At 52.9% G+C, this 27401-nt stretch overlaps 9 protein-coding genes across 9 annotated transcripts; 2 read left to right on the forward strand and 7 right to left on the reverse strand.

Annotated features, from left to right (window-relative positions):
- Positions 1-129: 129 nt before the first annotated feature.
- Positions 130-996, forward strand: Z520_04337 (uncharacterized protein; the record flags this gene model as incomplete). Its single annotated transcript, XM_016774844.1, has 2 exons — positions 130-241; positions 578-996. 2 exons carry the CDS (start codon positions 130-132, stop codon positions 994-996), a joined length of 531 nt encoding a protein of 176 aa, XP_016633824.1.
- A 1106-nt stretch (positions 997-2102) lies between these two features.
- Z520_04338 (uncharacterized protein) lies at positions 2103-4046 on the reverse strand (the record flags this gene model as incomplete). Its single annotated transcript, XM_016774845.1, has 1 exon — positions 2103-4046. The coding sequence occupies one exon, from the start codon at positions 4044-4046 to the stop codon at positions 2103-2105; it is 1944 nt and encodes a 647-aa protein (XP_016633825.1).
- A 152-nt stretch (positions 4047-4198) lies between these two features.
- Positions 4199-5392, reverse strand: Z520_04339 (uncharacterized protein; the record flags this gene model as incomplete). Its single annotated transcript, XM_016774846.1, has 3 exons — positions 4199-4805; positions 4858-5100; positions 5163-5392. The coding sequence occupies 3 exons, from the start codon at positions 5390-5392 to the stop codon at positions 4199-4201; spliced, it is 1080 nt and encodes a 359-aa protein (XP_016633826.1).
- Positions 5393-7937: 2545 nt separating this feature from the next.
- Z520_04340 (uncharacterized protein) lies at positions 7938-8636 on the reverse strand (the record flags this gene model as incomplete). The annotated part of the gene is made up of 3 exons (XM_016774847.1): positions 7938-8010; positions 8090-8242; positions 8296-8636. The coding sequence occupies 3 exons, from the start codon at positions 8634-8636 to the stop codon at positions 7938-7940; spliced, it is 567 nt and encodes a 188-aa protein (XP_016633827.1).
- A 2592-nt stretch (positions 8637-11228) lies between these two features.
- Positions 11229-16928, reverse strand: Z520_04341 (uncharacterized protein; the record flags this gene model as incomplete). Its single annotated transcript, XM_016774848.1, has 1 exon — positions 11229-16928. One exon carries the CDS (start codon positions 16926-16928, stop codon positions 11229-11231), a length of 5700 nt encoding a protein of 1899 aa, XP_016633828.1.
- Positions 16929-19159: 2231 nt separating this feature from the next.
- Positions 19160-21152, reverse strand: Z520_04342 (uncharacterized protein; the record flags this gene model as incomplete). Its single annotated transcript, XM_016774849.1, has 2 exons — positions 19160-19227; positions 19289-21152. The coding sequence occupies 2 exons, from the start codon at positions 21150-21152 to the stop codon at positions 19160-19162; spliced, it is 1932 nt and encodes a 643-aa protein (XP_016633829.1).
- Positions 21153-21824: 672 nt separating this feature from the next.
- Positions 21825-22631, reverse strand: Z520_04343 (calcium-binding protein NCS-1; the record flags this gene model as incomplete). Its single annotated transcript, XM_016774850.1, has 4 exons — positions 21825-22004; positions 22064-22359; positions 22463-22548; positions 22621-22631. The coding sequence occupies 4 exons, from the start codon at positions 22629-22631 to the stop codon at positions 21825-21827; spliced, it is 573 nt and encodes a 190-aa protein (XP_016633830.1).
- Positions 22632-23555: 924 nt separating this feature from the next.
- On the reverse strand, positions 23556-24881 carry Z520_04344 (uncharacterized protein; the record flags this gene model as incomplete). The annotated part of the gene is made up of 2 exons (XM_016774851.1): positions 23556-24562; positions 24614-24881. The coding sequence occupies 2 exons, from the start codon at positions 24879-24881 to the stop codon at positions 23556-23558; spliced, it is 1275 nt and encodes a 424-aa protein (XP_016633831.1).
- Positions 24882-25267: 386 nt separating this feature from the next.
- Z520_04345 (uncharacterized protein) lies at positions 25268-26648 on the forward strand (the record flags this gene model as incomplete). The annotated part of the gene is made up of 2 exons (XM_016774852.1): positions 25268-25270; positions 25320-26648. 2 exons carry the CDS (start codon positions 25268-25270, stop codon positions 26646-26648), a joined length of 1332 nt encoding a protein of 443 aa, XP_016633832.1.
- Positions 26649-27401: the final 753 nt, after the last annotated feature.

Below are 27401 nucleotides of genomic sequence, written 5' to 3' on the forward strand. Positions count from 1 at the left end.
GGCATTCGTCAGACACGTCATTTGAATTAATTTCCGCATCTGTTTTCGGAATTCGAACTTCATCAATTCATCCGACTAGACTCCTTTACGCCTCTAGTTTTGCTTTCCAACCTATGACAGCTAATCGACATGCCTGAATCTCCGGAATCGTCTCATGACGCACAGGCGGATGCGGAACTTACAATGCGTGCGATGATGGGCTTCAGCTCATTTTCCGAACGCCGGCCCAAAAATCAATCCCGTAAGTCACTCGTGAACGAAACATCAATGAATTTTCTCGCGCGGGATTTGCCCTCAAGATAGGAGTCAATGTTTCGAAGTGCAAAAAATAAGAAGATAGCTTTGATCTTGTTCCTCCGGCTATTTATCATTGCCTTCCGCATGTCAAAACTTCGTGTCTCCCTATTTCTCAAAGGCGAGTGGTCCGCCCAACTCTATCGTCCTGCTGGGTTTGGTCCTTTCGACTCGGCATGTCAGATGTCTGCATTGCCACTCATTGTATCTTCTTTATCCTTCCTCTCCCCAATTGCTCAACCTTCCTGACTGGAAACCCGAAACCTCTGACCCTGAATCCCAGATACATCGCTCATGAATGCCCAACACAGTACAACAGACTCGAAGGAACCGGCACCAGATGCACCAGGATCATCTGACTTCTCAGACTCTCGCCATCCACAAGCATTCGAGTCTCAAAACCCGCCTGGGGATGATGAACAAATGTCAAGTCTCCACAACGACCTGTCTCCCAACTCCACACCTTATCCAGCACAACAACAACAACAGACAAGCTACGCATTCACTTCTCCACAAACGGGAATATCGTACACGTCGGAGGAGCTGGAACAGTGGTCTCGAGGCAAAGTCAACGCGCGAGGTGACAAGGTCTTCTTCAAGCCCGGCTTTGTATCTGACGATCCTTGGTTCCGACTTCGCGGCGGTGCAGGGAATGGTGGAGAAAATCTCGGCGGGAATAGGGGGAAAGGCCCAGGGCAATAGTAGTCAAAAGGAATTCGACATAGAAGTGAGTGAGTGTTTTAGGATGCAAGACCATCAGCGTCCGGAACCGTGTAAAGGACTAAAATGGTGGGATTTACAGCACCGTATCCAAACTCCAGCACATGCGAATCTGAAGTGTCCTCAAACAACTTTCCCACGCACATAAACACTGCTCTCTCCCCCTCCCCATTGCCTCTGAGAACTCCGCGAGTGACCTATCAAGGGAGACGCGACGCCCCCCAAAGGAGGTTTCATCCTCGTAATAATTCTTCCCATGCTCCCCCACCTTGCGAACGACAGAGAGATTGATGAATTTTTCCCACCACCATCAACGAATTCCCAGATTTTCAACGCAACGAAGAGTGTCCCTTCAGGCTCTCAGATTCGAATTTCACCGGAAGAAATACATACGCACATCGGGTAACAAGACAATGCGGATCACCCTTCCCCCTTTCCTGAAATCCGCATACTTCGGTGGGCGGGAACAAGAGAACAGGAACCCGTCGAAAGTGGAACAGAATTGAGAAAGAGACAAAGGAAGTACAGAAAGAAAAAAAAGGGGCCGCGCAGCCTTGTGATGGACACCCGTACCTTTTCTGATTCAAAGCGCGTTCTACAACACCTTCCTGCGACCCGTTCACGGCCATCTAGCATCGATGGATTGGACCAAGTTTGAACCGATCCAGTCTCCCGCTCCTAACACTAAATTTCCCTTGGCTTGGCTGCACCCATGGCTTCCCCCGACAAAACAGGCTTTCTCACGAGAAAAGCTGGGCAGGGCAGATGTCAAAAAACACAATCTCTTCGGAGTCGACAGAGTGCCAAATTTTCGTTCTCCAAAGAACAGCATTCAAACGCCCGCAGAAAAGATAATTTGCCGAGCCATGGCAATAGGCAGGAGAGGAGAATCGAATTACTGTTTTGAGCGGGATTGATGAGGAAAATCCCTATGTTCTCAACAGTCTGTGCCTGATGCCTCGCGCGTCACCAGTTACAACCGCATGGGCCAACTGTAAACTGTACATTTTCACCTACCATGAAAGAAGGTCTTCGTGCCATGTTCATAGACACATATGTTTCATTGAGAGTAGGTCAGTAACTCTGTGCTAAACACTAGGCAGGCTCTTCTCCATCTTTCCTAGCTCTTTCTCAGAGGCCACGCGTGCAGGGTGGTCGGGGTCAAGCATTCGTTGACGGATCTTCACAACATGCCTCATCATCCTCAGCGCCAGAGGATTCTGGCCGAGATCCCAGTAGATATAGGCCAGATTGTGCTGCGACGCTAGTCGATCAGGATGATCCTCCTCTAGCGTCTGCTCGCTAATTCGCACTACCTCCTCTAGGAGTGCCACTGCCTCCTTTACCTGTCCATTCTCTTGATATGCGACTGCTAGCTGGTGCTGCGACGCTAGTCGATCAGGAGGATCCTCCGCTAGCGTCTGCTCGCGAGTGCGAACTACCTCCTCCAGTAGTGTGACTGCCTCCTTTACCTGCCCATTCCCCTGATATGCCATTGCCAAATTTTGCTGCGCCAGTAGTCGCTCAGGATGATCCTCTGGCAGCTTATGTTTATGGATCTGAATCCTTACTACCTCCTCCAATAGTGCCACTGCCTCCTTTACCTGGTTATTTGCCAGATATGCTATTGCCAGGCCGTTCTGCGACATTAGTCGATCGCGATGATCCTGGTCAAGATACTCGCTTCGTAAATTATAGCACTCTTCGAAATATCGGATCGCCTCCTTGATCCTCCCATCATCAAACAAACATAGTCCTACCTTCAGGCACAGCTCAGATCTCACTTCGGGGCTGGCAGTCTGGGCCCGCCAGAGGAGACGAATTGCGTGAGGCAGGTATGCTCGCCATCGATCTGGCTGGCTCCACTCATTCCATGGGAACACACTGGTCACATGCAGAAGCGCACTTTTTTCCACCTCAGCCGCGAACGCCTCTTTTCGAACCCAAATCCGTGCAGCTAAGTGCACAAGCCTGTGCATGTCGAATGTGTCTACATCTCCGCGCCGGACCAGGAAAGCGTATGCATCCAACGTCCCGAGGGCAAACAACATTGCTTCTTCTGACGAAAAGAGAGGCAGAATGGAGCGTGGGATGGCCTTCGGTTCAATGCACGAAAGGAACGTCAACAGGTCGGCGGCGTCGGGGTAGGATTGTCGGATGTGGTAGAACGATACCAGCCAAGTGGTGGCCACTGCATGTCGCGACCCTTCGAACCGAGTGGAATCGCGGAACTCTCGACTCATCAGTTCAACCGCGTCCTGATCGGTTTTGCGAAGTAGTTCCACGTATTTACTGATAGATACTCCGGTCGTGTTGATGTACGCTGCCGCCTGCGTAATCGCCAGTGGAAGATAGGTCAGCTCCTGGAGCAAGTCCGCTAGTCCCTTCTCGTCACCAAGGAGGTCTTTTCGAAATAAGCAATTCCCCAGTAGACGTATCGCCTCTGGCGCACTCATCTCTGCCAAGTTGACCATTTCGCCTCCAACTTCCGCGGCAACTCTCCTGAAGCGAGTTGTAAATAAGATTAGGCCACTGTCGCTCTCTGGCAGGTACTGAAAAATTCCGTCGTTCTCGGAAGAGCCAAACAAGATGTCCATGTCATCCGCATTGTCCACCACGAGCAGCCACTTTCCACCTTCGTCGGACTCGAGCCACTGTCGGAGAGATTGCCGAACATCCTCGTTATCTGAGCGCTTTCGTATCTCCAGCTGCTCTGATATCTCCGTGCACGCTTGTTCAAAGCTCGCGCCACTCATAGCTGACACCCAGAACACGGAGTAGTCCGGCTTGTTTTCTTTAGTCCAGTATGCGATTTGGAACGCTACCTGCGTTTTCCCTACACCGCCTAATCCCACTAGGGAGACTTTCTGCCCGCCATCTGATGCAAATAGTTGCTGACGGAGCGCTTCGAGCACTTCCTCCCGGCCCACAAAGCGCTTATTCCGTGAAAGAGGGATATAATGGCGAGCAGGTGTCGTGCGACCTGGATCCCATTGTGAGCGCAAGTCCCTCCACATAGGATAGGCTTTCATACTGAACTGTTGTTGAATACATTGATCATTGTGTTTCTCACCAGACTCAGTATTCACTCGCCAACGACAAGGTTTGTCTCACTTTGACTTCACTAACCAGAGAGTTATCCGCCTTTCCTACCACGAAGCGTTAGTGGTAGAACGGCCAGCAGCTATGGGAAATCTTCTAGGTACACACTTTGCTTCAGCGTCAAGTTTGCCACACAGTGCCGCGCGCGGGAGATCTGATGTTGGTCGTCTAGGTACTGATGCGTCGCCGCCTCGATGCGACCTTGCTCTTTATATTCGGCCAAGTCGACATCCTGGAGTCCCTGCTCGACATTGAAACGGAAATATCGATTCTGGTCCAAGTGCTGCCTCCACCGCGCCACAAACCGTTTCGCCGTCTCCTCGGTTTCTGTTGTGATTTGGACCAACGTCTTCGACAAGAACTTCAACAAGTTATCTTCAACGGCCTTCTTACCTGGATTCCCAGTTCCAATCGAGATAAAGCACTTCACCAGCGGTTTTACTTCGGCAGATTCAGCACACCAAATGTCGGCGGCTTCTACTTCCACCTCTTCCACCGGGTTGTTCACCCCCAACGCGCCATCCACAAACTGTCTGGCTCCAATCGAGACCGGATCGAAGAAGCCAGTAGCGGCGGACGTGGCGAGGGCGGCTTCGCTGATCGTGGATTGTACACTCGGTTTCTGGGGAAGGTCATAGCTTCGGAGACGTGTGATTCCGTATAGGTCCTTCGCCGCTGCACAGACGAACCTACATAACGGTTGAGATAGTATAATCAGTCTTCTTATGCGTTTGTACGTACACTCTACATCCGTGGGGTTTCCCATCATTAAATGCTTCAGTCGGAGAGTAACCTTGGCTGGTGATGACGTCTTCGATGACGGTCTTGAGATTGTCGCTATTGAATCGTGGTCGAACTTGTCCTGACCAGCTGAACGGTGTCCGGTGCACCTTCTCTTCAAACACGGCTTTGGTCAATCGGTTATAAGCCGTAATGCATTCGTCCACGTCCATCTCAAGCCGGCCAAGCATGATAGCGATGAGGCTGTCGCATTGAGTCGTATCAGTACGGGAGCCATGATCAAAGAGGGAGTGTGTACCACGTACCCTCCGGTGCTGGTCCCGCCGATGAGATCGAATAATTCACATGGCTTGAGCGCCGAAGCTCCGCTCTTCTGGCGTTCGTAATTCACCTGGGTCATAAGGCTCTTGAGGATATGGAGCGTGGATAGACCTCGGACTCCACCGCCGTCGAGCGACAGCAGACAGAGGCCGGTGTGGTCGACAGGGTTGGACGGGCGCCCTGCCGCTCCTTCGGCGGAGACCGCTTGCTGCATCAGGTCGACCCACGCTTGGAGATTTGGGAATGTAGTCTAGCGGAAAGTTGAAGAAGAAAGAGAAAGTATGGCGTCTGTGAGGCTGATGCCTGCGCTCGAAGGTGTCTAAGCAAGGCATTGTGAAATGCCCACGATCAGGCTGAAAATGTATGTCTCGACAACGCATGCGGCCAACCTGTGGTAGCCGCGCCTAGACAACGAATGGCTGGTGGTAAAACGGGGACTAGGTGTGTTGGCTTGGAGCGCTGCACAGCCTCAGCGGTTGTGGCACTAGTGGCTTCGCGGAGCGCCTATATCGAAAATAGACCATGAGGAGTAAACCCATTTGGACTCCTCCAGGCGCCAGAGGGGCGGCAGAAATGACAGAGGCTATCTACAGAGAACTCTTTGGGATTGACGGCGATGTGAAGGCTGTGTTGATGGTGTTAATAAGGTCGTCGATGAAAGTTGAGTTGGTTTTGGTAGCGACGACAAGGTGGAAATGCAGGCGCGCGCGATGCAGAGTGCTAGCTCGGAACAACTAAGGTCCGAACCGTAAGTTGCATTACTAGAAACTGACTTGTCACGCGCCAAACTGTGAGCATCAATGAGACTGACCGATGAGAGTCGTGGCTATTAGTATACTCGGTACCTCGTACTCGGTAGAAAGCCGCATCGCCGATAGTACCAGCTCAGCTTTGGTACCTCGCTCCCTACTAGGTAATACTAACGATATTCCTCATACCTTGTACGGCTCCTTAGCTTAGTCAGCTGTCCACTACGGCGAAGCACTTAAGCCACTTTCAAATGACGGACAGCATCGGATGTTTCCCACTGTCCTGACGCCGTCAAGGAGCGTGTCACATATAGTGAATAGGTGCTACATTTATACTTCCAGAATATGCTGCAGTAGTTGGAGAGATAGGGGTCTTTAGGACTAATTCGCCTTGGGCGGACAAAGATGTAGTTGTAGGAGGTGTAAATCAAGCACCTGAGGTCTCTGCGTACCGGACCCGGCCACGCGGATGGCTGGATACTTCGTACTCGGTACACATACACGTAGAGATATACTCCAGACTCAGGCCCTTCTACTTTTCATTGGCATTGGTATTGGTATAGCTTCTCATTGCCTCACTCAGTCACTCTGTGTGAGGGTAGTAAGGGACCAACAAAGATTGGGCCTCGCTGAAAAGGGAGTCTACTTACTCAAGTAGCCAGTCACGCAGAGTGCGCATAGCGACCAGCCCAGATATCTACTACATCTTCCACTCAGCTATATTCAGAATGAGACTACCTAGGCACTATGTGATGATCAACTAGAGGGCTACTACGGGGTACTACTTAAGGGTTCCCTATGACATGTCACCCATGTCCACCGAGCTTTTAACCTATGCGACGGGTGCCCGGGCCAGCCTCGTGCCCACAGGGGCGTCCCTAATCACCTTGGAACGCCTATAAACCTCCTTCAGAGACACGCCACATGGCTCCCTGCACCCTCCAGCTGCTCCCCCGTCGTTAAGGAGCTACCATTGCCCCTTTATCCCTAGAGACGCTACGATTAGGCTTGGGTCCCCTGTAAATCCAGCCCGGGGGGGCCCTACGACTTCCCTTCTAGGGGACAGGTTCGGCGCCAGACTGGCCAAGATTGAAACTTTTTCGTCAATTGCAACTGTCACCAGGGCAATAAGAATACATGGGGAGAGGAAAAGAAACAAGGGAACCCAAGCCACGGTCCGAGCCACGGGCCAGAAAGCCCCCGTGAGACTCCCACACAGCCGCAACCTATTTGTAACTGCCCCAGAGGCACCCAGACGGCCATTCTGGACACCAGCAAGCTTCTCGAAACCCCGATATTTCGCCCCAGCACCAAATCCGGCTTAGCCAGCACACTGCAATCTCCACACCATCTGCAAGTCCCGCAGCTCGTCACTTGCAGAATCGAGGTCTTGTGACCGAAAGGAGGGGAAGTGCTACAGGGAAGGACGCCCGTCCCAAAAGATGCCTGGATAGCTCGTGATCCAATTAGACCGGTGGAAAGGTGGCACCAAACCAGAGAAATGGGCCCGATGTACCTGCAGGGGGATTTCATGGTGGCACCCGCTCGGCGTTTGCTGGCTGGCGCGCTCGGTTCCTGCAGAGTCGATCGCTGCAGTGCGAGTTCGGCAACTGGGCGATTTCTCTGGTTGCAGAAATGGGCCTGGCGTCATGCACGCCATCGCCCTGGCCACCATGCGGGGCAAAAGCAGCAAGAAACTTGGCTCGTTTCGTGGGGTGGAGCGGAACCCTAAACTCACTGCCACGTCAATCACCCCGGAGGACTACCGCCAAGGCTGCATTTGAGGCTCCCGGCGAATGATTGTTCGACTTCGATAATGGACTCTGATTTGCTGTTGTTGGACGACATCCAAAGGCTTGGGCGGAGCGGAAGCCGGACGGGCAATTCACCTCCATGTCAACCCCTTCCGTAAAATGGAGGACTCCCGGAGGCTCTCGAACTCGAAGAACTGGCTCGGACAAGAAAAAGACAAGGAAATTCGTAGCATCGTCAATCGTAACTGTCGTGGACTCAGGCATGGCGGCTGCGGCTGGCCTTCGCATACGCCTCCGGATGTTTCTTCTCTGCCTTCGATTTCATCGCTCTAACGGCCCCAAAAGTCAGCCTGGCCATTGCGGCACCTCCGAAAGGGAGCAGTGCTTCGTGCATGGCTTTGGACTCACGATATTTTCTTGGACGTGTATTCCACGTCTCGTCGGGCCTCTTTCACCGCATCGACTCCTTCGGCGAAATTGACCCGCGCGGATTTCAATCTCCGCTGGGCCATCGCTTGCAGCTCTTGCAGCTCTCGCTGTTTGGCATTCAATTCGCCAGATCTGCCGGTAATCAGTCTCTCGATCTCGCCACGGGCTTCCAGAGTGCGCCTTACGTCTGGGCTTGTTTCGCCAGCGAGCGATCCATTCGAATGGGATCGAAAGCGGCGTCCATTTTTTCGCTGAGCATGTCAACGACATCCACTCCGGAATGCGCGTAAGGGCCACAGTCTCCGCTGCTGTGGCTGGGCGCATAACTGGAGTGAGCGGAGTAGGAACCCGCGGATGTCCGACTTCCAGCGTAAGATGTGCTAGTGTCAGAAAGTTCTGGAGAGTCAAGAACCCTGGATTGGGGGTAGCTGTAGACAGGTGCCTTTCCTGACGGCATGGTGATGGGAAGGGTCTTTTGGTGAGTAGCATAGCTAGTGGGATGACGAGAGTAGGCAGAGGTGGCCATTGTGAAGAGATGATGAGTACAACTGAACCTAGGTGGGAGGTAAAGGGACAAGTCAATGTGTGGTAGTGGGATGGAAGAGACTTTGGGACTTGGACGAAGATTGATCAAGGTCAAGCAGACAATTGTGTGAACTCTTCCAAAGATGAGTGATAGAAAAGGAAGAAGGAGGGAGGAGGACTTTCAGACAGATGAGACGGGTTTTTATAGGCGAACTGGGGCACTCCTCTCGTCACAAGGGAGACAGGGGAGTAGACTGCCAGCTCATCACTTCCCTCTGGGCGGACCAATATGAGTCGTGGCCCAAGGGAAGGGGGGTGTCATGATGAGTCCACCGACCCCGCTTCGTGAGCAGGATGAGAAGAAGAGTAGGACCAATGCGAGGACGATTGAGCCAGGGAGGAAGCAGGGTCGGCACCGTCCGCCACCTTCCGCCCGGCAGAGATAAAGGAAAAGTCCGTGAAGGGTTGACCAAAGAGAGCGGAGAGAGACCCTCCACGAGCAGGAAATGGCAGGGTGGGATCAAAGTCTCAGCTGAAGCCGAGTCAGGCAGTTGAGGGGAGGCAACGGGAAGCCGAAGACGATCATTGGGTAGATGAGGCATTTTGCCAGGACTTGAGGGTCCTTAGTCCGCGGGATCTAGAAGCGAAACGGCGGACGGGAGTGGCTGTTCTGAAAGACGAATGGAGCGAGGACGGAGAAGGTTCGTGATTATACGTGAGCAAGGGGGGAGATGCGGGAGGAGCGGTGATTCGGCCAAGGAGGTGGGAGGGCGGTTTGAGATAGGCAAGTTCTCTTTTTTTTGCCATGGCCATTGGAGGCCTTGAGGTGGAGGAGAGGAGAGACGGAGGACTTGGCCACTTTGCGGACGACATGTGTGTGTTTGTGTATGTGCGAGACGTTGAGTGTTGGAGGAAAGGTATTGGGAAATTATCTTATTGAACTTCATATTTTTTGATTTTTTGGGGCGGCTGAGGCGCGCGGGCAGAGGTGGATGCCGACACGAGGGTCGCATGTTGGAATTGGTCGAAGAGGATTCAGGAGTGGCAGAGAGGCCTAGACGTAAGAGGTCGGGTGAAAGCAGCGAGAGGCAGGGTCAAGAAAGGGTCAAGCGTTAGCCGTTGGCGCGTGGGAGGGGTGAGGTGATGGTTGCAGGCTGGCCGGTGGGAGGGCGTGGGAGTGTGAGGAGCGAGGGAGGAGGCGGTCGAAGTCGTGGTGGTGATGGCGATGATGATAAGTGGTGGTGAGGATGGTGGTGAGTGGTTGTTCGGCTCGGGTTCGTGCGCAAAGGGAAAATAAGGAAAGAAGAAAGTGCGGCACCTCGCAGTCAAAAGTCACTGGGATGCCGGCCGTCGCAGGCTGCGAAGAGAAGGGCACGAGATGGAGGTTTGTTGGGCGGGTAGATGTACCTGAGGCATTCAGACGGTGAGGAGGGATGTGCCTACCTAGGTAGGTAGCTCGGTAGGTAAGTCTTGTAGGTAATGCACCTGGGAGGCGGATGGGCGTCAATTATCCCTAGGCGTTGGAACGCGCATAGGGAGGGGGCGTGCAGAGGAAGAGTACCTATAGGTAGGTAAGGGGAAGCTGCCTGGCTGCCTGGCCGCCCGTCCTCCTCCGGCTCATTGGGCGTTGAGAAATAGTCCTGTGGGCTGTAAATGACTGGCAGCTGCGTCAGGTCACAGGCAAGCACGAGTACCGGTACTCGCTGGCCCCCAACAGGGCCCTCTCTGCTCCCCCATCGCCGCCCCTCTCTCGCCCCCGGAACAATCCACCTTCATGGAATGACCGCCTACAGGCACCTATAGTTCTGAGTGATAGTGTGTGCGTATGAGGGAAGTCGAGTCTTGGCATCGCGGTTCTTCCACTCCCACTCCCCACCCGACATGCTCACTACCCACGACATCTGTATATCAAATGCGCCAACTCAAACTCTCGCCTCCTTCAGTCATTCAACCGCAGAACATTTGTAGTGCCGCACGAGTAGATATTCCCCATCTATCTACCTACCTAAGGTACACAGCCCACTGGCCATCTGGACAGCAGAGCTAAGCTGCTTTCCTCCATTCTGATCCCGCCGCCCAGCCGAAGTCCGAAGCACGCTCTCGTCGCCAAATGCTAATCCTAACTCGCCTCCAAACCCATTCATGCATGTCGTGGTTCTCGTTTGAGGAGGTCTTCTGCTCCCCCCAGCTCAGGCCATGAGCATATTGACTAAAACATTGGGTCCTCTTGAACCCCATTACCATGCACATTCGTGTCATTATCCCCCGTCCCTGGTGTTGATCCAGCCTTTATATTACTCCTCCCTCCATTACCCACCTGTTCCTTTTTGGTAAAATTAAAAAATCAATATGGCCAGTGCCCATCAACCCTATACAGCGTGAGTTGCCCATGGTGAAGAATGCCCCAAACAGCATGCACAAGTAGTTGCCACTGGCAATGAAGAGGAAAACGCCACCTCCATAAATCCTTCGCAATGACTCGCTCAATGCATCGACAATGTCGTGGAACTAGTGACCACTCGCCCATGGACAGCGCACACTGACGCAGAGCTTTCCCTAACCTGAGAATCGTTTCCCTGCACCTCGACCGAACTCAAGACTCCAGAGGCCTATCACGTAAGAACACGTGTGGCACTGTTGGGTCCAGTAGCGTCATCATCATCGTCCCGAGCACATTGAAATCCACCGGTTTGGTAAGATAGTCGGTAAATCCAGCATTGGCGGCGGCTGCGCGTTCCTCGGGCATCGCATGTGCTGTCAGTGCCATGATCGGCGACGGCCTGTACGCGTGACTCCTTTCCCACTCCCGTATTTCCGTACACGCCTCATACCCATTTTTGATCGGCATCTGGATGTCACAGATGATGAGCGAATAGTGGCCCGGTGGCTTGCCCTGAACCATTTCCACGCATTGCTGCCCATTTTTGGCATAGTCGTTGGCCAACGCAACTTTCTTGAGGTATCGTTGGATCACCATCCGGTTCACGTCGCTGTCCTCGACCAACAACACTCGGTGCTCTCTTCCACCAATTTTCTCCTTCACCAAGTTGGCGATATTTCGGAAGTCGTCGGAGCTCGACTGCGCGACCTCGCGTGCTCGATCCTTACTTAAATTGCGCAGCTGTGCAGGATCGAAAATCATCGCAAACACCGACGGCTTGACCGGCTTGTGAATCATATAGGCTTTGCGCCCGCTCGCTGTCAGGGTAGTAAAATCATCCAGAATATCCCGCTTTTGGTAGTGGTCGGTAATCACCACGAGAGCCGGTATCACTGGACCGGTGAAGTTGGCCATCTGGCGCATAAATAGCATGATATCAGAGGTTGCAGGGATATCCAAGACGATGTGTGTGAAGGTGGGCGGTGATGGCCCATTCAAAAGATCGAGGAATGAACCGATATCCGGAATGGTCGTGACATTAGCTGCAATCGAGTATGGAACCACGTGCTCAATATGCTGCTTGATCGCCATCCGCGCATGCTCTGCAGGACATATAACGACAACCGAATACGTCTGGGGATGCGCCTTTTCCGGCGCCAACCTGCTTCCGTCGTTGTCGCTCTTGCTCCGCTTGAAGACTGGGTGAGACGCAATAGCCTTTTCCATCAGGGCTTGTCGTTCACTTGCTGAAACCGTAGATTCCGGAGGAGGTGCGGATTCGGGCGTTTGGATGATCGAAGTCGCCGACGACTCGGACGCTATGTTACCCGAGTTTGATCGCCCCGATAATCCGGAGCTATCGGACGGGAGAACCGGCGGTGAAACCAGGGAGGGCGATGACAGCACTGGCGATGGCACTACCGGCGATGGTACTAATGGCGATGGCAGAGCAGTCCCCTGTTGCGGAGGGGGGCTAACATATCTGGATAGACCGGGCGTTTGAATGATGCCCTCGTTGTGCAAAAGGCCCTTAGCTGACGCCATTGTCGGGGTCTTGTTGTCGGACTGTGATCGGGGACTCCCTCCCAACGAAGGCGATTGCCTATGTTTTGCGGCTCTCGAAGCGATAGGGGGTGAGGCAAGTTCAGACCCGGGGGGTGCCACCTCGACTCTGATGTAAAAGCTAAAAGTCGAGCCCTCGCCTGCTTTACTTTTGACAGAAAGCTCGCCTCCATGCATCTCGACCAGCTGCTTGGAAAGGAAAAGCCCCAGTCCCGAGCCGGCCTCGTGATTGCTGCCGCCCCCAATCTGGCCAAACTGCTTAAAAAGCCGTTTGAAATCGTCTTCATTGAAGCCACGCCCAGTATCAACCACATCGAAGGAGAGGAGGCCCGAATTAGCAGCCTGTCCTGTTGTACTGGCTGGCTCGGCTTCGCGGTAGGAACATCGCATGTACACCTCGCCCTGTTCGGTGAACTTGACGGAATTACCAAGGAGATTGAGCAGGACCTGGCGCACTCTGAAGGCATCCCCCTTGACCGTGGACGGAACATCGGCCTCCAGCGAATAATTGAGTTCGAGTCCACGCTCGATGGCCCGAGATGACACCGTATCCACCACCTCTTCACAGAGTGCCCGGACATGAAACCACTTCGGAAGTAGAGTCATCTTCCCAGCCTCGACCTTGGTCACATCCAAAATATTGTCCACGAGTTCCCTCAGATTATTGGCGCTGTTTTGAATTGTGTCCACCGTCCGCCTTTGATCGTGGTCTAGCTCCGACTCGACCAGCCAAGGCATGCTACCCAAAATGCCATTCAGCGGCGTTCGAATTTCATGAGACATGTTAGCGAAAAATTTGGTCTTGGACTCCATTTCTGAGTGAACCTTTTCATTTGCTTGGTTCAATTCTCGTTCCAGAGCTTTCCGTGTCTCGATATCGGTGCACGTTCCGTACCAAGACGCCTTTCCGCTCTGACTTTGCCATAGACCGGTGTCAACTCGAACAAGTCGTACGAGAAACCAACGATACCCACCTCCCCTAGACTTCAGGCGGATCTCAGTCAGGTAAGATAGACGCCCGTTCTCGTCCTTCTCCACGACCACTGAGCCGGATTTGATCATCCGCTCCAGCGAGCTCAGATCAGGCGAAAAGAGGTGCTTCTGAGTAGGAAGAGAAGGGGCAGGCGCGCCGACTGTTTTGTTCGAATCGTTGGACGAAGACGACGGACTTGTAGCTGAAGATCGAGCAATCGCGGCAACATCTGACGGTGCCAAAATGCCACATTTGTGCAGGTCATCGCGATGGACATGTTTAGCGAACCCTAGGCCTCGAGCATCCTCAAGCGTCTGGCCTGAATACGAATGCCATTGCTGATTGACAGCCACTATGCCGTCTCCTTCGATAGCCTCGAAAAGAATCTGTGGAATAGCATCCGCAAGTGCGCGAATCTTTGTGTCACGGGCCATGATTGCCTCCTTTTCACTGGCCTCGAGATTCTTGATGTATTGCTCGTGCACGTCCAGAAACGATCCAATCCAGTACAAGAGACGACCATTGTGGCTCAACAAAGTGCTGGCTCGAAACACAAACCAGCGGAAGTCGCTGTCGCTGTTGAATCTCTTGACACGGATATAGTGGGTGAACTGACTTCCCGTTCTTAAGGCCTCATTCCACAGCTTGACTAGGCCATTTCTGTCTGCTGGATGCACGTTCTTCCAGGGATCTCGCACACGACCTTCTCCTTGACTCCGAAATGCGTCAAATTTGCGGTTAGTCCAAACCAAGTCTCCCGTATTCGGCTTGGCCAGGAAAAGTTGAAGCGGTACAGCATTAAGCATAAGAGACGATATTAGCTCGGGCAGATGTCTCTCGCCGTCATCTTTATGTTCGCTAACACGCCGAGCAGTGTTTCGCCGAAGGGAGGAGTCAGCCCTGTCGTATAAAGGAAAAGAATGGTCCCCGGAATCACTTTCAGAGGTAATACTAGCCGTCCGAAGTGCCATCGGACTAGGAGGGTCAGGCTGCGTCTTTGTGGTACCACCTGTAGTTTTCTTCCCAGATATCTTTGAACCGGTGGAGGATTTCTCGGTTGAATGTTTGGCTTGCTCGGTCTCATCCTTGGTCAGCCGCGGGCCAGGAGTCAGTGGTTGTTGACCGCCTCTCTGTCTCCTGGCAGAGAAGTAGCTGTCCACCATTTCAGAGCCGGTTTTGCCACCCGGAGTTGGCGGTTGCCCTGAACTCATCCCAAATTGGTCCATGAGTGGCGTGCTCACAACAGAGTTGCCAGGGCTCTCTTTCAAAACTCCTGGGCTGAAGCTTTCTTGGTATGTCCATGATCTGGCATTCTCTTTATCCTGCGCAATTTGTCCGCTTAACTCAGCCATAAGCTCGAGTTCAGAGCCTTCATCAGAGAATGTGCCCCCAAGGCCGAATGCCGCACCATGTCGACCTCCTGGAGTGCCGCGCAAACGATCTTGGAGAGCGCTGTACTGCTGCGCAAGTGAATATGAGCTTGCCAGATGTGGTAGAAGAGCTTCCAAGGAATGCCGAAGACTACGCGGATACGGATTCAGTGGCGATAGAAACGACAGGATGGCGATAGGAAAACGGAGGTTAGATGCTAGAGTCCCTCTAGCCAAAATTGGCTGTATCAATGGCACGTGAATCAGAGTCTTGGACATATCGGCTCCTATCGCACTCAATGGTTGGTTGGCCGTGGTCGCATAGTCATACACCGGAGGATTTTGTTCGAATGCAGACTCATCAATGGATGCCGTGGGCTGCGCGAAAAAGGGCGATTCCGCAGGGTCAGGGCGTGCCGCAGGTGAAGGTGAGGGACTCTGCGACCAGGGTGATGGTTCCGGTTGCTCATATTCGTCAAATGCACGAAAGGCACTTTGCAGCGTCAGAGCATCCTCAGGTCTCGCAATTTTACGGTCGTCAGGACCTCCTGGTGAAGGTGTCGGTGGCACACTTCGATCATCCTCACGTCCCTTGACCTTGGGTGATTGTCTGGGTGCGGTGTCTGTGTACGCTCTTGTCAATACAACAGGTTTCCTCTTCCCAAACAACGTTGAAACCCCTGTACGGACAAGTAATGGGTCGGGTTCGGCCTCTAGCGGCTGTATCGAACGATGAACATGACACCTGAGGGTCGATGAAGCGGAACCCGAGGAGTTGTACAGTCCTTTTAGCGCTAAGGGATCCGACTCTGCCACGGACGTCGATCGAGGTGTGGCGGCTTGTCTAGTCAACCTGGGCAAGAGCGGTGAGATCGTCGGGATTTCCTCTGCTGGCTCTTTGGGCATCATGCTATAGGCGCGCACAGGCCCTGCAGGACGCTGACGGGCACCCCTAGCAGACTGATCAGGCATCGGCCCTGCAATAGAATGGCGGGACATAAGAGGCGGCCGGCGCGGAGCCCCCGAACTAAGCTCACTGGGGATCCTACTGGCAGGTTCTGGCCGTCGGCCTAGAGAGGTTATATCAGCCTCGGAGGTAGACAGGGATTCAAACTGCGAAGGCGGCACCCCCTCGCTGCCATTGACGTTGTATGTTGCCTTCTGCCCCCACGGAACGTTCTCAAGATCGGTGATATCACCAGGAACCGCCAGCGATGCTCGTTCAGCGCCATAAACCTCTGACAGAACCTCGGTGACATTGACCCACCACATATCTAATCCTGGTTCAGCATTAAGCATCAAGATGATATCGTACAAGTCAGGCGCCGGGAAATTGGGGTCCTCGGCATAGCCTGGACTCAGAGGGGTCTGGCCAACTGGTGTACTCAAATCCGAAGAGGATGCTTGCCGTTGCGGAAGAGGTGGCTGCGCAGGGTCTGAGCTCAGGGGCGGCTCGTTGGTGGGGGACAAGAGAGTGAAGGGTCTGTGGGAGGGACCTGAGCGGTGGCTGGTGTTACGATTGAGTCGCAAAGCCATGCGAGGAAACGGATATGACGGGGTCCTAACAGACCCCGGGGTCATGTCAAACGTGGCCCGTATAGTTCGAGCGGAATCTGTCGAGAGGGCTGCGGTATTGACTGACTCATCCGAACTCGACTCCGTATGCTGCAGTGATGCTGAAGGCTCCGACGAGTCATCTTGTTTTGTCGTATCAGACGAGCCGCTGGAAGCGGTGGTAGCAGCCGCGGCGCGCATTTGTTGTTTCTGTGCCAGCGCGGCACTCATCCTTCGTCGCATTGCCTCAATTCCAGACGGAGTCTCGCGTGTCAAGACACTCGTGACCTGGTGGTGGACCAGGGTAGGAGCATTGGCGGACGCGTCCGCGCCGCTTCTTCTCTCCCCCATGGCTTCCTCCTCCGATCTTGTCGCCGATCCATGGCCATCGTTGCTTCGTGAAGAGCGGCCACGAGGGGGCATTCCAACGCGATGTGATTTTGACGATTTCATTACTGCGGACGTAGACACTCTCTCGCCCAACTTCGGTGTCTACAACCTCGCTGCAGTCGAAAGGCAGGCATGGAGAGTAAGATGAGGCGAGTCCTTTGATTCGGGTATGGGGGAAATAGGGTGTTCAAGGCGTCCAGTGGCGCGTCCGATCGCTATAGCGTACAACAGGGCGAGGTATGTATTGTAGGATGAAGCGGGTAGTACTGAGAGAAGGTTTACGTCAACGCGAGACAAGAGCGTGGAGGGACGTGGTCAGGAGAATGGCAGTTGAGCAGGAGGCCACTATCGAGATTGAAACGAGAGCACGACGGGGTGTACGAGGGCGGCAGTGAAGTGATCGATGGTGAGTATGAGGCTCGTTTAACTTGAAGGTCGAGAAAGTTGTGTGGGCGTGTGAGCGTGTGAGCGTGTGAGCGAGCGAGAGGACGCGAACCCGAATGGAGTGGCAAGGTGGGTGGTGGTTTTGCGACGAGTACGAGGTGAAGGGATGGAAGTGCGCGGAATATGCAATCCGTCAGTCAGCGAGCCAGCCCAGCTCCATCAGTCAAGTGTTTGAGATGTGTCTATACTGGCAACTGGCAGTGGGCGGCGTGGTGGTAGTGTATGGGGTCCTGGGTAGTTTGACCTGGAGAGAAGAGAAACAGAGACCCGAGACAATCGACGACACAGGGCTCATTGTGGCGCCTGGCCACTGGGCTTTGCGGGATCGGGGGCTGCTGCACGGTGACGTAGGCGGGTGTCCAAGACAGCCTAGGGGTCACCAGGGTCACGACTCACCAGCAGCCGCACCCACCCAGGGCCACCGAATACCCCATTTAGCGACCAGCGACCAAGCAACCCCAAAGGACTTTGTCCAAGGGGGTCCTCCCAAGGAAAAGCCACCGGGTGCCACCCACTGCCAGCCCCTGCAACACCCTGTCAAACCAGCGAGCCACCTGCATCACCACGCCGTTTTCTCCTTGCTGGGGGCGGCCTTGTTCCTAGATACCCGATCTCATACCGAGTAGGGACTGTACGTTCAGTACCTAGGTAGGTATCTACCGCCTCTACAGAATGCGGCTACCTCACTACCACTTACTACTAGTACTACTATTACCCGACTCGGATCCATCTGAGGCGACTTGCCTCTTCTCTCCTTACATACCTAGGTACCTTAGTAGGTACCTAGGTACCTAGTACATACCGCAGCACCTGTCAGGTATGATTTACGAGAAGAGGGGGTGAACTGCATTATTGTGCAACCACCATCGACTTTTCCCCTCTTCTTACGAGGTACCTCATACATTGGGCGGAGCAACTCTTTGTCAACCAGCGGTGGTGCCGCTTGCAGTGTTCCAAGATTCTCTCCCTACGTAATCGACCCTTTGAAGTCCTTCTTCCGTCCACATCTTTGTCCGAATTCAACGTCAGAGGGCCCACAAACACGCCCTTTCCGGCCATCAACCTTTACCGTCCATCCCCCCATATACACTGTACCTTACTCGTACCTATACCTCATGGCTAGGTACCTACCTAGGTACCTACTGGAGTCGTTTCAAAATTCAAGGGCCTTGCCACGCCTACAGTGGATAGTGTGATTTGAAACCCACATTCGTTCCGGTCCTTATCACTTGAAACCGTTTTCAATACCAATCCCACCTGCTCTTCAAGGTGACACTGATGGGCAATGGCTGTTGCTGTTACTGTTACCTTACTCCACAAGAAATGCAGCTTTGATTTTTTGCCTCCTCCCTTTCTGGCAACTGTCCATAATATCACAAACAGAACAAACAGAATAAGATTGCTTGCCTGGCGTCCATAGATGATACTCGTGACCCACGATCGACATAGAAGAGCTCAAGCAGAGGACGGGTATGACGGACAATTAAACAAGACTGTGGAGGAGTGCATTCCCAGATGGCCCTGCAGACGTGGAGTAATCGACGATCACTTCTTTTTACTTGCCTCTTGTTCCTGGTTTTGAAGCAATCAAATTTGGTAAAAGCGTTGCGGGTTCACCTGTCGGGCTTTTACAACCTTGAAAACTATGTTGGTACCTGGCTGTATCGGAATCTCCTATCCGAGATCGTCGTTCTATCGAAACTTCCTCCAGCCTCCCCACCAAAATGTACAATCCATCCTGATAATCAATCATCGTTTGGCTTGTTCTCAAAAGCGTGCTTTTTCTTTTCTCTGCCGTTTGTCCCCAACTCCAGGCCATAAAAATACACAACTGGACAAACTGCTGGTGCTCAGTCTACCTTGATCGACCCGTAGATGCGGTGGACGAAAACATATGACGACAAAAATCCGATCGTGCCTGTAAACAGAGGTCAACTCGGCCATCCACCAGACGCGAGAGGGGCTCTTGAATTGCTTACCTGTGAGCACTGCAACCAAGAAACTGAGGAGGCCTGAGTAGCCCACATAGAGGACCGCTCCAGTGAGTCCTCCAAAGGTGACTCTCGTCGCCCAGAATCCCAATGCGTTCAGAAACACGTAGCCACCAGTCATCCCTGCGCCAAAGAAGGCCCTCCACTGCCAGCGATAATCTTCAGCGCAGAGCAAGAAATACACCAGCAGGATGGTGGTGCAAGCGCAAGTCATCACCATCAACGCATAGCAGATGAACAAAAATCCAAACATGTAGTAGATCTTACTCGTCCACAGTGATGTCATGATAAAGTACAATTCCACAAAGATGGCGCAGAATGGCAGAATGCCCGTGAGCAAAAGGGAGGGTATCAGACGCAACGAGCGTGCCACAGGCGGAATTTGTCGCGGAATCTGGTTGACTCTGGTCGGTGACTCGATCGCCGGAGATTTGAATCCGTACCATGATCCAGCTACACTCAACGGCACGCTGATGAGGAACCATATGCCGATGATGGCCAGCATTGTCGTGAACGGCACTGCGCCACTTGCTCCTTTCGCCCAGACGAAAAGGTTGAGTAGAAAAAATGTCCCAAATACAATGCCGGGGACAAAAACAGGAGTCAGTGCAATGTTGAGTTTCCATTTCTCGCCACCAAAGCTCTTATATGCTCGCGCCGACACATAGCCGCCAATGCACCCAAAGATGGTATAGAGCAGAAGACCGATGGACGTGAGCCAACCCCGGTTGGAAGGTGACAGAAACCCTAGCATGGCGAAGGCGACTGTCAAAGCCGTCATGACAAACAGCTGAGCGCCATTTCCAAGCAACACGCTCAATAACAGCGCATAACGAGGTGGTCTGAAGACGTCGCCGTGCACCAGCTTCCAGCCCGAGTCTTCTTGGACATCTTCATCAACAGCAGAGGTCCCTGAGAGGTCGTCCAAGTTGATGTTATCCAGTCGGTTATATCTGGCAATGTCCTTGCGAAGCGCCCGGACCAGCACCGTGCTGACCATACCGATGAGGAAGACAACAAAGATGGCTGAGTTGATGAGAGAGAACCAGTGGATTTTGGGATCGACGATGTGAAGCAACTTGTCCCAGCGCGTAGCCCAAGCCGTCTGTGAAGGGCGCCAGTAAACGCTGTATGTATAGGTAACTTGTGTTCCTCCGCCTTCCTTTAGGACAACAGGGCCGGAATTGAAAGCGCAACTTTCCTTTCCGTCTTCCGACAGGCGAGAGTCGGCGTATGATTGTGGCTGAACCAGGACGCCGACCACGCGGTATTTGAGCCCACGGAGTCCGGCCATATGGTAGTCGATGATAATATCCCAGTGGTTGTGTAGAATCTTTGTTCCATCCTCTTGGACCTTGCCCAGCGGAAACCCGGGACTGGCGAACCGTTCGTGGGTAAGGGGATCTTCTCGTAGCTCGGCCGCCGGAAGTCCATCGACAAAAAAGTTGACGTTATATGCCTCCTCGATCCTTTTGTTGACGAAGGTAGTTGACCTCTCGTCGAATGTCTCGCCCTGACATGCGATCTTGCATGTCTGATTCAATCCCATCCACAACTGGAAGGGCGAGCTCTGGATGCGGTCGCCGAATATGATACTGCCTAGCGACTCTCTTCTGGGCTCAGGTCCTCCAGCAGGTCGGCAAAAGTGGAAAGCTTCGTAGTAATAGTCATAGGCAACCACGGCGTGGATTTGCTCATCGTGCCGCGATATTGAAGGTGTGAGACTGTTGACATTGACTTCGAGTTGGTCCCCTCGGGAGTACGATGAGGGGGAAACGCCAGGGAGATAGAAGGATGTGGCCTCCTTGAGGAAGAGAAGGCAGAGAAGCAGTGGAGGAAGCTTGGGAGCCATAGCGAAGTGAGGTCCGACGGAATGGCGCAAGGGTGTGCTTGTCTGCGAGCGACCCAAGGGAGGTCACCTCATGTTTAAGGGGGTTGGGGAAGGAAAAGGCTTTAGAATCGAAGGTGAGTTTCACAAATATCACCAAAGGAGAGGAGTAATCGGTGGATGTCGCAGATGTCTGCGTAGACGTGGATGGGTGTCGGTCTCAAGGATGTGAAGAGGTGTCGTGTCAATTGTTCTCAGCCAATTCCTGAGATGCGCAGACGTACAAAAATGTACGCGGACTTCGGGGCCACTGGGCCGAGCGAACTCGGTCGACGCAGGCCATCAGTCCTCGATTGTTTGAATGTATACCAGGTACCTAGATAATAATATCGATTCAATTGGAAAGCTTGGAGTCATTTATTTCTGACGCTCAACCCTCCTTGCAAAGTACTCGGTACTCAGTGCAATGACACTCGTTACGCGTGTTCTTTCATGTAGCCTTGTGGCTTCAGCTCGTGTGTTCCAAAAGCACCTCCTTCGCCCCTGCTCCAAGGACAGGTGAAGCACACCGGCTTCTCATCCAAGAGTCTGACAAGAATACCAAAAGAGCGCCAGCGTCTCGAATGTTTTCCACGCCCACAATGCCAGAGTGAAAAGAAAGAAGTATCCGGAGTAGGTGATCGTTCCTCCGGCTAATCATACCAGGCCGTCATACAGCGAGAGAGCCGACACAATCGTCTCATCCCGTTTACTTCCTTCCTTGAACTCGGCCATATCAAGGCTGCCGTTCTCGTCCTTGTCCATCATTCTGAAAATCTTTCTAACCCTCTTCTCTGGCGTATCTTCGTCTTCGGGCAGTTTAACCATGGAGCCCACCTGGTTGACTGATTAGCCGACTCGGTGGGAAAGAGAGGGTAAGAGAGAAACCGTCTTACCATTTTGTAGATGGCCTCGACAATTGCCAGCATCTCATCATAACTGATCTTGCCGTCCCCGTCGATATCATAAAGTTGGAACGCCCAGTCTAGTTTATCTTCCATCTTGCCTCGACTCGTCACGCTCAAGGCACAAATGAACTCCTTGAAGTCAATCGTCCCGCTCTTGTCCGAGTCAAATACTTTGAAGACGTAGTCGGCAAAGGAGTTTGGGTCGCCAAAGGGGAAAAACTGTCGATAGATCTTTTGAAACTCTTCCTTGGTCAACATGCCTGAGGGGCAGTCTTTCAAGAATCCTGCATAAGGTGGAAGACATGTTCAGCCGCCATTCTCTTCTCTACCAGTCAGGGGTAGGTAGATCTTCCGCCATGTGATCCGCTCAGATTAGATATGACATACCCTTGTACCATTGTTGCAGTTCCTTCTTATCAAAATGTGTCGACTTTTGGAGCTCTTCCAGTTGTTGCGGCGACAGTTTTGATTGTCTGGAGATGAGGTCAGCTCACAGTGACCGTCGGCGACTGCGCTCCGGTGTCGAGCAGCATCACTGCGCTCACTTCTGACCCATTTTGATGGCGCACCCGAGGCCGAACGGCCCAAGTCTTCAGTCCCTGGTCTCAGAGCCGTGAAGCAAAGGGATCCGAATTGCGACGCGCGAGGTCGGCTGCGAACGAGCTGAGAGAGGAGTGTAATCGGCTACGATTGCGATGGCGGGGCAGGGCGCTTGCTAGGATAATAATGCGAACTGGATGAGGTCAAGTTTTGTTTCTATACGGGTCCGAGGTGGGCGAAGGACCGAGGGCATATAATCTGGAGTTCTTGCCTTGAAGCGCAATGTTTGACAAGGACCAGGTTTCTCGATCGTCACAACAGTCAAAAGACAAATCTGGCTTGTAGCCTCACGTGGGGATCAACTGTTCCAGGAGTGACTTGAGGCTTTGACGCCTGAAGTTCCGCGTGGCGGGGACTTCAACAAGCGTCGAGAACCAGTCAAAGTCAAATGACAAAGCCGCCTTTATCGCTCCAGGCGGCGACCATTGTTGCTAAGGAATCTAGACTTTCGGCATTTTTCTATCTAACCACCAGAGGCTCATCTTGCCTGCCCAGGTTCCAGGTTGTTTATGTCTCCGACCACCAACCGGAGGTTATTGCATTCCCCTTGATCTGCTCCAAAGGCTTCAATCGGAATTCGCGCTTCGAGTCGGTCCGACGAGCTGCTTGGCCACCGGCGCAGCACATTCCTTGTTGATATCTCGAAGAGACCTATGGGTCCTGCCATGCCTCGCTCATCGCCTTTGCTTCGAGAACCAAGACGTCTTGGCTTCACTCAGTGCCCGCCGATGCGTCCAACGATTTGGGGGCTTCTGACCGAGCTCATTATAAGCTCCGTCACTAGGCCCACGGTGGACAGCGGCTGACCGAGCAGGTGGCCTGACACACATGGTTGGGGCGCAATTAAGCATCACCACAATCACAAAACAACGAGCTGCGGCTATTCCAGTAACGCAGCTTGGTTGGTGTAAAGTACATCAACCACATTGCTGAGCTTTTCAATCGTCTCCAAGGCAGCGTCGTAGCCAGTATCCCGCTCAACTTCGTCGTACACGATCAAACAACCTTCTCCTTGGTCCAATACCCCAATGATGACTTTGTCGAGAATCATCTGAGACAGCTTTCTCTCCACTTGCTGCGTGTCGAGTCCTACCATCTTTGCGACATGGTCAATCTCCACTCGGCTGAAAGGTTCAATGACTTTGATCAGGTTCTGTTCCAGCATGGCGTCATACAGTCGTCGTAAGTGATTGCGGATGAAGACATCACTGCCCAGCTCGTACCGATAGTTGGATAGAGCCTGTTCGTACTCTTCGAGTGACCGATTCGAATGTGCTCTTGCCACGGCTTTCATGGCCTCCAGACTTGTACTAGCATATTTCTGCGCTTGCTTTGACGACAGCAGGTTATTGACATCATCGACCAGGTTTAACATGATTTTGCAGAGAAGCATATACTGCAGTGCCGACGTGGCGCGGGCGGTGTCGTCTTGAGCGTGATACCCTTCCAACGCCTCGATGAAGTAGGAGTATGCGGTGTTGAAGTCTTTGTCTTCGGCGTGCAGCATGCCGCTCTGCATGTCCAAGCCGGCCTGCAATAGAGGAGGAGTATAGACCGACGCTGCAGATGTCCTTGCCGAAGTCAGGGCAGCTCGTGCTTTGGCCTGATTGGTGAGAGCATGGTAGACCCGAGATTCGAGCAATTGCACCTCGACGAGCACGAGCTTGTCGTCCAACCGCTTCAGCTCTCGCAGCAGACCATTTATTAGTGTGAGGGCATCATAATATGATTGCTTCTGCATATAGAGACCAACAAGTCTCGTTTCGAGGTTTTGACGAAGGAAGGATCGTTTCTCGGAATTGGCCCAGTCGATGCACGATTTAGTGGTAGTGATTTGGATCTCGAGAGTGTTGGGAATGTCGGTGAAGAAGTCGAGTAGTTGCCGGACTAGACATCAATGTAAGCATCTCATATCAATTTGATTTCCTGTCAACGTACCAAGCTTGGCCGTTTTGGCTTTGGCGAACGACGACAGGGTTGACCTGCTCGTCTTGACCAATTCCGACAGATCCTCCGAGCGCTTACTGTCTCTGTACAGCTCTCCAAGACTGACCAGCGCATTCTCATAGACTTGTAAGGCACCCTGGTCCGAGCCTGGAGATTGAGCGAGCACCTCCTTGTAGATACTCTCCGCCTTCGCCGGATCGGTTTTGGCCAGCTTTTGGGCTTCATTGACCTTGGCCTCGTTGGAAGGTGGGGGCGCCATCTTGTGCAATGAGAGGAGAGACAGGAAGGATGTTCGGATTGGTGAAAGACCAAGGTTTATTATAGCTGTGCAAGCGATAGAAAATGATCGATGACTTCCACTTTGGGGATTGGAAGGCTGCGACAGAGCGACGCAAGGCGCAGAAAAGACGCGGTTGGCGTAGGGACTCTTGGGCCGCGAGTGGCCAGCCTTGCCTTATGTAATCCTTCTCAGCCTTGCCGCTGGGTGGCCGTGACGACAGGGTCCAGCCGCTTTTTGCGTCTGCTCCACAAAAAAGTTCCTGCGCTCAGACACCACCCACCCAGACCTCGACTTCGACTTTCTGGTCTGTCTGCAGCAGACTGTCTATCATCGTGGGTGGACTGCTGTAATATGCTGCTGGCAATATGGTAAGTGCACTCCACCTTTTTCATCTCTACACAGCTAACGGAAGGCTAGAAAATCAAGTCCCTCACGAGGCCACCTGCGCCTCCGGGCGAGGGCGCTGTGCGCCAACCTCGAAACCTCGATCCAAGCCATCACCCTTTTGAACGGGCAAGAGAATATACAAGGGCCCTCAATGCTGTTAAAATGGAGCGCATGTTTGCCGCGCCGTTCATCGGACAGTTAGGCCAGGGCCATGTCGACGGTGTCTATTCCATGGCGAAAGACCCTGGCTCATTAGAGAGACTTGCTAGTGGAAGCGGTGATGGTGTGGTCAAAGTATGGGACCTCGCAAGCCGCGATGAGTTTTGGAGCGTGAGAGCACATGAAAACGTGGTTAGAGGTTTGTGTTGGACTCCAGAAAGGAAACTACTGTCTTGCGCCACCGACAAGACGGTCAAAGTCTGGGATCCATACAGCACAGAGCGGAGCGGAGTGCCTCTGACAACTTACCTGGGCCAAGGGGCATTCACTGATATCTCACATCATCGGAATCACGCCTCATTCGCTGCTTCATCCAGTGCGATATCACTCTATGACCTATCCAGACCTGCTTCCGGCCCATCTCAAGTCTTGCAGTGGCCGACCTCGACTGACACAATCACTGCTGTTTCCTTCAATCAAACCGAGACATCTGTCCTGGCATCAGCGGCCCTGGATAGAGCCATTGTCCTCTATGATCTCCGCACCTCTTCGCCTCTGACCAAAGTGGTCCTGAGGCTGGCGTCCAATGCCATTTCTTGGAATCCGATGGAAGCCTTCAATTTCGCTGCTGCAAATGAAGATCATAACATCTACATATTTGACATGCGGAAATTGGACAGGGCCCTGAACGTACTGAAAGATCACGTGGCTGCGGTCATGGACGTGGAATTTAGTCCCACTGGCGAAGAATTGGTGAGTGCATCGTACGATCGAACCGTGCGGCTGTGGAATAGAGATCGAGGCCATTCGAGAGACGTGTACCACACGAAGCGAATGCAGAGAGTGTTCAGTTGCCGCTTTACCCCGGACAACAATTACGTCTTGTCCGGCTCAGACGACGGCAATGTCAGATTATGGCGAGTTGATGCATCGAGTCGACAGGGTGTCAAATCGGCAAGGCAACGACAAAAGCTCGAGTATGATCAGGCCTTGATCCGGAGATATGCTCACATGCCGGAAATTCGGCGCATCAAACGCCATCGGCATCTCCCCAAAACTGTAAAGAAAGCAGCAGAGATCAAAGGGGAGGAGCTCAAGTCGATGAAGAGGAAAGAAGAGAACGTCCGCAAACACAGCAAGAAAGGCAGTATGCCCCGACACAGTGAGAGAGAAAAGATGGTTCTTGGAACGGAGAAATGAAGCCTCTGCGGATGGCCAACCACTGGTAGCATCACTGGGACAGTATTCCTGGACTCCAATGCCACGGACCGTCCACAGTCCCTACGACCAAGGACCAAAATGCGCCATAGGGTCACCCACCGCCCTTGAGTTGCTGCCAATGTTCACAATCTGCCAATTAAGAAAAGGACTACAGGGCGACCATCGAAAACAATGGATTGGTTCCCTTTCTGGCTGTCAACTCGGGGAAAGCATGGCCTTGGGTGATGACTTGCGATAGGACCAGGTTTCATTAAAGCGCAAAAGACGTTAAGGATTAGCTCGCGTTGCTGAAAGCAGCGGAGACAGAAGGGTCTTTGTGCAGTGGGAACGATCGATAGAAACAAATTTCTAGAAGGATGAGATCAGATAACGACCATGAGATCTAAGAGAGATCTCGCAGGAAAGAAGAGCAGCGTAGGAAGCCATGATGCTGTGGTACACTGAGGAGTCGAGGACTCACAAGGCTGCAGAGGGCAAAACCTCGGCCACTGACGAGGAAAATACCTGATTGAATAATTTCCCCTGAAACCAAAACAGTCGGCAATGGCCTTCTTCTTCACCATCAAAGAAAGAAATTGTTCCTTTCTGTTGTAACTTATTTTACTTTTGTGACTGAATAAGACGGCCTGCTTCCGTGAATAGGTGGTGAAGCCGCAAATGGAGAAGATCTGTTAAATCTCTGCCGCGCCTGCGACTGCTGCCCTCTGACTCCCTTCAACCAAGCAGAGCCTC

The sequence above is a fragment of the Fonsecaea multimorphosa genome (genome assembly GCF_000836435.1).
Source record: "Fonsecaea multimorphosa CBS 102226 unplaced genomic scaffold supercont1.7, whole genome shotgun sequence".
Lineage (NCBI taxonomy): Eukaryota > Fungi > Ascomycota > Eurotiomycetes > Chaetothyriales > Herpotrichiellaceae > Fonsecaea > Fonsecaea multimorphosa.